The 7,091-nt window shown below is 51.6% G+C and overlaps 1 protein-coding gene across 4 annotated transcripts in view; it reads left to right on the top strand.

The window, feature by feature from the left end:
* Cdk5rap2 (CDK5 regulatory subunit associated protein 2) overlaps nucleotides 1–6,787 on the top strand; it is a 210,533-nt gene extending 203,746 nt beyond the window's left edge. For 3 of the 4 annotated variants that reach the window (XM_023701591.1, XM_023701590.1, XM_023701588.1), the window contains 3 exons: nucleotides 1,521–1,647; nucleotides 5,969–6,015; nucleotides 6,691–6,787. In XM_023701591.1, the coding sequence (XP_023557359.1) occupies nucleotides 1,521–1,647; nucleotides 5,969–6,015; nucleotides 6,691–6,747 (231 nt within the window). In that variant the 3' untranslated portion in view covers nucleotides 6,748–6,787. The remainder of the gene's footprint in view (nucleotides 1–1,520; nucleotides 1,648–5,968; nucleotides 6,016–6,690) is intronic. The other variant, XM_023701589.1, reaches the window with a different exon arrangement.
* Nucleotides 6,788–7,091: the final 304 nt, after the last annotated feature.

Here is a 7,091-nt window from a genome sequence, read left to right as displayed (position 1 = left end):
AAAAGAAAAAATAATGATAGTGTGATACAAATTGGGTATTATCCATAAAGAACAAGCTCATGTCATTTGCAGGAAAATGAAGGGAACTGGAGATCATCACATTTAGTGAAATAAACCTGATTCAGACAAAAATCACATATGTTCTTGTATGTAGAATCTAGAAAATGAACTTAAAGTAGCACTGTAGATATACATAGAGCCTGAAGAAGAAAACACTTGACCTGACTCACATTTTCAGGAGTACATGGTCAGCAGGCTCCAAGGCAGAGACACAAGGGCCGCACAGCATGATAGGGCAGAGCCGGAAGCAGAGCAGGGGAGCAGTGCCATAGAGGAGTGTGTGAGGCCCGTATGTGGTACCACGGCCCATGGCTCAGCCCCACATACCCAGAGATATGCTTTAGTAATCTCACAGGCATGTCTTAACCCAGTGAAGTCGATAACTCAGGATTAACTGTCACAGTCCACTCCTTGAGCATTTGACACTCAAACACATCTCCTTATACCATAATTAATCTCTAAAGATAATATCAAGTTCGTAATGACACCTAATATAATACAACCATCCTGAGTATATCCAGAAATGGGATAATTTGTTTTCCAAATTCTCAACAGTTCCAGCTTTGCCAGAAGTCCAAAGCTGAGCTTCTCAAGGTAATTTTTTAGCTGTGAACCTATGTTTAAAAAAAAAAAAAAAAAAATTACAAAATCTTAACATCCAGTGGTACAACGTAAATATTCTCATTCTAAATGAAAGCATGAAAGAGAAAAGAATCAGACCAAAGCAAGACCAAAACCTAGCGGGGCAAACACGAAGTCCTGTGGCTCCATGCCGATATCCAACAGTGTGGCGGCCCGACCCCTGTGGCCTTGTTGGTTGCAGCCCACAAGTCTCTGGGGCTGGCTTCAGTCACTGCTTACAGTCTTCCTCAGCAGACTTACTGCACGCCTGACATCTCCAACTTCATGGGGTCCACTTCGTCTTTGGCTTCACTCTCTCAGCTTCCTTTGTAGGGCTCCTTGCCTGGCCTCCTAGGACTCCTTTGAGATCTGAGTGGAAATTTCCCTGACCCCACAACTTTCACATTGTAGTGTCATGGAGACGACACCAGTGTCAGCCGTCAGTAGAAGCAGTAACCAGTTCCTGTTGGAACTGGCTTCTGGTTTTTATTAAGATGTCTTTGCTAGAGCTAGGGATATAGCTGAGTGGCATAGTTCCTGCCTGGCAAGTGCAAGGTTCTGAGTTTGATTCTGAGTACCCAAAAATAAATAAAATAAGTCTTTATTGGTGAGGTTGAACATATTTTGACATGATTTTGTAGTTCTTATGAGTGTGGTACTGGAGGTTGAACCCAGGACTTTTGTACTGAGCAGCAACCCCAGCACTCCCTGCCTTAATTATTTTGTGACAGGGTTTCCCTAAGTTGCTTGCTAAGTTGCCCAGGCTGGGCTCAAGCTTGCTGTGTTCCTTCCTCATGTTTTATGTTGTTAGTTCACTTTTTGAATTCCTTTTCTTTCAGATAAGAGAAATGAAAGCAGAGATCACTAAACTACATAAAAAACTGTTTGAACAAGAGAACAAGTTGCAAAACACGGTGAAGCTTTTGCAGCAGAGCAAGCACCAGGAAAAAGTCATCTTTGACCAGTGTAAGTAGGCTCCAGTGGGTGCCAGGGTAGGTGCTGCCTTGTGGGGCGCTTTTTGCCTCTGGGGGCTGACAGTCCAGCCCTCGCTTATGGGGGCTAGGCCTTTGGTAATCATGCCTCCTGTTTGTGGGTTTCTTTTCATATCTCATCCTTTCTGCTCTGCACAGACCTGCCTTCTCTGGCCATATCTTTCCAGAGGGACTGTGCAGTGCCCCAGGCTGTCCTGGGGGTTTGTGTGGCAGGCGCTTCACAGGAGCACCAAGGTGGGAGAGGTGTGGTTGTCACTGTTCTGGGAGGTGGGTGTCCTGGTGGAGTCTGAAAGGAGGAGTAGGTGTTGTCAGGTAGAAAAGGGCGTGGCAGTGCAGGCCAGGAATAGCAGGGTTAGATGCAGGAAGTAGGGTTTTATCTGTAAAACAGGAAGTAGCTCCTGGTACTGTAGTCAAGCAGAAGTTGCCTGTGAGCAGTTGAGACAGGCAGAGGGCCAGGGACTGTGCTGTGAAAAGCCTCAGGTGGCTGGCTTAGGACCCACCCTTCATATCTGTGTGTGATAAATGCTCATGGTGGCTATTCCCCCAGTGAGCAGGAAGGACAGGTGGGGTGGTGGCATGTAGATGTGCTGTGGCTTCGAGGACTCCAGTAGGCAGCTGCAGAACCTCAGGTTGGGATGCTAAGCAGCTCTGTAAGGCAGGCGGGGCTCTGGTTTGCTGGTTCAGAGGTGTGTAGGAGCAGCTCGCTACAGACATAAACCCTCAGCACCCCAGCCAGTGTGCTTAGTGTCTCCTGGGCCAGCCCTGCCCTGCCCTGTGCCACCCTGCCCTCCCTGCAGGCGCTATCTGCCTGGTGGTCCGTCTTGGGAGGACTGGGCCACGTGCTTCTCTGAGGTGCCACCAGCCTGGTGCTGCTCTTTTTTTCAAGCTCAGAATTCTAGGGTATTTCTCAGAGGCATAGGAAACCTCAACTGCAAAGTAGCATTTCCTCCTTAGTGACCCCAGGAATCTTCTGAAAACCCGAGACTGGCTATGAACTGCCAGCAGCAGAAACTGAGCAGGCCTGGGCCATCTGTCCCGCATCCCTGTGCCAGGCCCAAGGATAGAGGTCAGTGAGGAGGCTGCACTGAGGGGTGTCAGGCACGAAGGCTTGCTGCAGGATGAGGCCCATCCAGGAAACCTCAGGTGTTCTAGGGTCTGGCTCAAGACAGGCTGGGTCTTGAGGGATCAGTAGGAGTTAGATAGCAAAGGGGCAGGAACCGATCCTACGGAGGAGGGCCTTGCGGCCTCGCTCTTGGAAGCCCCAGAGCTACGTGTATCTGCACGCTTAGCACAGGCCAGGGAACGGGTTACCTGGAGCCAAGGACTTGTGTGGTTCATTTGTGTATTAGATGATCCTGTGGCTGAGCCTGCAAACCAAGAGGAAACCTGAGGGGGCCAGAGGCTGGGACAGGCTCGCAAACAGGTTGCTGGGAGGCCTGCAGGGCCAGGCAGGGCTGAGGGGGAGGGACGGCTTTGAAGGACAGCAAGGAGATCCTCTCAGCAGAGGGGTTGGGGTTGTGTCTTCCGGCCGGAGCTCAGGGGATGGGCCGTGCCCACCGTGGTTGTGTTGAGGGAGCCTTGGACCATTTGGGTCAGACTCCTGGGGCAGCAGGGAGGGAAGGGATGCTTTGTGAAGCATCTGGGCCGGAAAAGCAGAACCTTGCTTCTGCGCAGCAGCCCAGCCCCAGCGGTCTCGAGTGTAAAGCTGGCACCGGCCCTGTCTCCAGGAGAGGACATTTTGGGAGCAGTCTCGATTTAGTTCACATAGGTTGTAGCAGGACAGAGGACAGAGCCACGTATGGCCTGCACAGTTGGTGGTAGACAAGGAATACCGAATGAGCGCATTTCAGAGCTCCAGTCTCTTGTGTGACCTGGGGCAAGTGGCTTTGACAATGGGCTTCAAGTTCCATCTCTAACCAGAGAGAGTAATTCTGAGGGACAGAGGCCACCATCTGGCCTGGGGTCTACTTCAGCTGTTTAGAAAGCACCTGCATTTTCTCCACTGTGGAACAGAGGCGAAGATGCTAGTATAGGACCAGGGCAGAATTCTGGCAAATGGTTAGAGCTCTCTTTCTTTTGGGTTGTCTAGACAGAATGCTTTATACAGAGGTGGCAAATGATCCAAAATAAGAACCCCAAACATGTGGTAGCATTTCCTTTCCTGATGTGGTGTCGCCCAGCTCTGCTGCTGCTGCCCTGCAGTTGATTGGCTTCGGGTAGGATGAGCCCCCCCCCCCAACGTTGTGCAGCCACTGGGCAGCCCAGCCTTGTCCTCTTCCTGTGTGGAGCTCCAAGCTGGCCCTTAGGATTCTCCAGCCCTTCTCTGCCTCCCTGGTCTGCTTTGACCCTCACATGACTGAGTGAAGGTGGCATTACTGTTTCCTCCTTCTAGTTACCTAGACTGTGGTAGGGACAAACAAGAGCAGGTTGGTTGGGTTGGGCTGATACTGTATCTCCAGGGTCTGTAGAGAGTAGGGAAGGGGTGTTCACCTAGGAGAAAATCCTGTTTTGCAATAATGGATTCGTGTGTCTCTGAGAAGGACCCCAGGCATGCTGTGCTAGGGAGAAAGAGCAATAACATAAGGCTGGGGTCACTCACGTGCTGGTGGTAGACCTAGAATCACAGGCTTCGCTTCTGCACCCAGGTCCTCATCTGCCAAGTGAAGGCGGTGACCTGTCCCATGGTGCTGAGGTCCTCAGTGGTGCTGGCCTGTGGCCTGGTGGGTGACTTGGGTGGCATCTTCTTTGTAGGCTTACACCAGGATGGGAGGAGTCTTGGGTGGAGCTGGGCAGCCCTGGGTGTGGGCCACTGCTCTGCGCTTGGGCCAGTCTTGGTTTGGGAGGTGTTCTCTGCTGTCCTGCCCCTCAGTCTTCTCCTTGCCGTGGGGGTCTCTATGCTTTAGCACATGGCATGCTGTCTAGATGTAGGGGCCGCCTCAAAACCTGGGCCCGGTGACCCTTGGCTCTAACGATGACTGTTGGTCTCTGGGTACATTTGGTATTGTTTCAGGGTTATTTTTAAACTCCTTACTATGGCACTTAATGTTTTCTGGGTCACAGGCCTTTTGGTGAATCTTGGGAAGCTGTGGTTGCACTTGCCAGAAAAATGTGTTTTTATGTGTATGCATATGAGCATTTGAGCGCATGTGCGTGCACACACACACACACACACACACACACACACACTCACACTGTCTCTCGTGTTTTGGGCCTCACACACACACAATTGGCATACTGTGTGTGCTTCATGCCTGCCCCTCCACTTGCATACTTCACGCTTGGGGTAAGAATAAGAGCTTCTACTCTATAGCCTGAGGTGGATGAGAGCCCAGAAACACATGGGCTCTTTTGGAGCAGAGCTCAAACATCCACCCCCTTTCCCTGATGTCACAGATCGCATACATTGTGTTACTTCTACATGGAAACTTTTGCAAAAGAAGGGGGGAAAATCTGTTTTCTACTACAGAGCCCCTAAACTGAATGGGGCACTGGGGAACTGGGCTGTGTGTTAGGGTGTTCTTTTTCCTCACTCACTCTGGCCCCTACCCAGGGAGCAGGCTGGTTTCCTGCCTTTGCCACACTGGGTAGAACAGGTTCCTGGTCAGCTCCAGCCCTCTGGGCAGTGTCCTGTCAATGCTGTGTTTGTGTTGGCCAAGAAGAGACCGAGGGAGGCCGCAGCCTTTCCTGACAGGACTCCTTGAGGGGTCCTCAGCTCTGCAGCTGCCCAGCTCCCAGTGTGGGTATCAGTCAGCAGTGCCCCCTGCAGTCTCCAGCCATGTGCCTTGCCTGGGGGACCTTGTACACTGGACTGAGGCAGGCAGAGGAGACTCAGAAGCCCAAGGCTCCTTTCCCAGGCTGGGAGGAGCTTGTGGCAAGAACTGCTGGGTGAAATGTGGCTCCCTGCACATCTTTGTCTCTCATGTGCTTTGGGTGCTGCCAGGGCAGGCCTGTCTGCTGCCTGTACAAGGTAAGTTTGGGGTACCTGGTTAGCCAGCTGCAAATGCAGGGCCTTGCTGTCTGCTCCACGGAACAGCAGGTGCAGTGCCAGTACCTGCCCTTCCCCCTGCATCCCTGAGGGGCTGTGGCCTAGTAAGGATGTGAGGAGGCATCATGCTCTGCTCTCTAGATACACCCTTTGGCGATGGCACCGTGAGGCACAGGGGAGGCCCTGGGCTTCCATCTGGTGCTGTGTCCCTGTAGCTGGACCCCCGGCTGGGGGCTCTTCCTCGCCGCACCCAGCTTCACCCGTGCTCCTGACTACAGAGCCTTATCATACACCCTCTGCTTCTTCCTAGTGCTCATCACCCACAGTGTGCTGCGCAAGGCCAGAGGAAACCTGGAGGTAAGGCCCTGGGGCCTGTCTCTGAAGGGCACCGGTGGGTAGGGCACGTCCGGGGCAGGGCTTCCTTTGAAACCTGAAGTTGACAGTGGGACCAGTGGACACATCCACCACACCCAGTTGTATTATTCTGCCAGGGTAGCATGAAAAGCTCCTTATTTTAAAATTAATTTTATTGGTACGTTTTTGATGTATGTAACAACCATATTCATCGTAGCGATTCTGTACCTATACCTAATATGGATCAGTGCTTCTTTTCTCCCCTTTCCCCTGCCCTCTTTTAACTTTTCTTTCCCTCTCCATTTATTAAAACTTTATTTCCACTCTTTTCTTGCTATTCTTTTTTTTGTTTGTTTGTTTTAAATCCCTTTTCCTTTCCTCTTCACCCGCTCCTCTCTGTTGTATCATAGCAGTCACGAGTGGCTCTCCTATAACTTTTAGATTTGTTTTTACTAGTGAGACATGCAGCAAACAGTGCCTGGCACGTAGTAGGCATTTGTTAAATCTTCCTGCAGGGAGTGGACCCAGCTGGTCTCATTGTCATTGTGTTATGTAAACACCTGCTGATCACACTGGATGTTTCAGAATAACATCTGGCCTTTTAACTCTGTGGGAAGCTCACTTGAGAAACCTTCTAACTGACTTAAAATTCTCCTTTCTTTCCCTCCTTTTTCCTAGCTTAGGCCTGGGGGGGCCCATCCAGGGACATCCAGTCCTAGCAGACCCGGCTCCTGAGGACAGCTGCCAGCCAATAAAGCTCGTGGCCGGACATCACGCTGTGTCTGTTTCCTTTGTGCTCCTGGTGGTAGAGGCAGGAGGGCTGCTTGGCCCAGGGACATCTGCCTTCCCTCAGTGTTTTGTCTTGAATTAGCTGAGGGGTGCTTGTCCCCAGGGTGCAAAGGCTGAGGATCCAGGGGTAGGGAAGGCCCTGTGCTGGGGTGCTGTACTGCGCGTGCGCTCTGGGGTGCTGCACTGGATCTGGGCCAGGAATGTCAGAGGCTTCATGGCTCCCTGGTTTTCCCAGCTCTCGGCCAGCACCATGTGGGAAGCTTCTCTTCTACCTTTCACTTCGGTAGCAT

Source organism: Octodon degus, unplaced genomic scaffold (genome assembly GCF_000260255.1).
Source record: "Octodon degus isolate 3935 unplaced genomic scaffold, OctDeg1.0 scaffold00137, whole genome shotgun sequence".
Classification (NCBI taxonomy): domain Eukaryota; kingdom Metazoa; phylum Chordata; class Mammalia; order Rodentia; family Octodontidae; genus Octodon; species Octodon degus.
The sequence above is the reverse complement of the archived record's forward strand: the minus strand, read 5'-3'. Positions and strand labels throughout refer to the sequence as shown.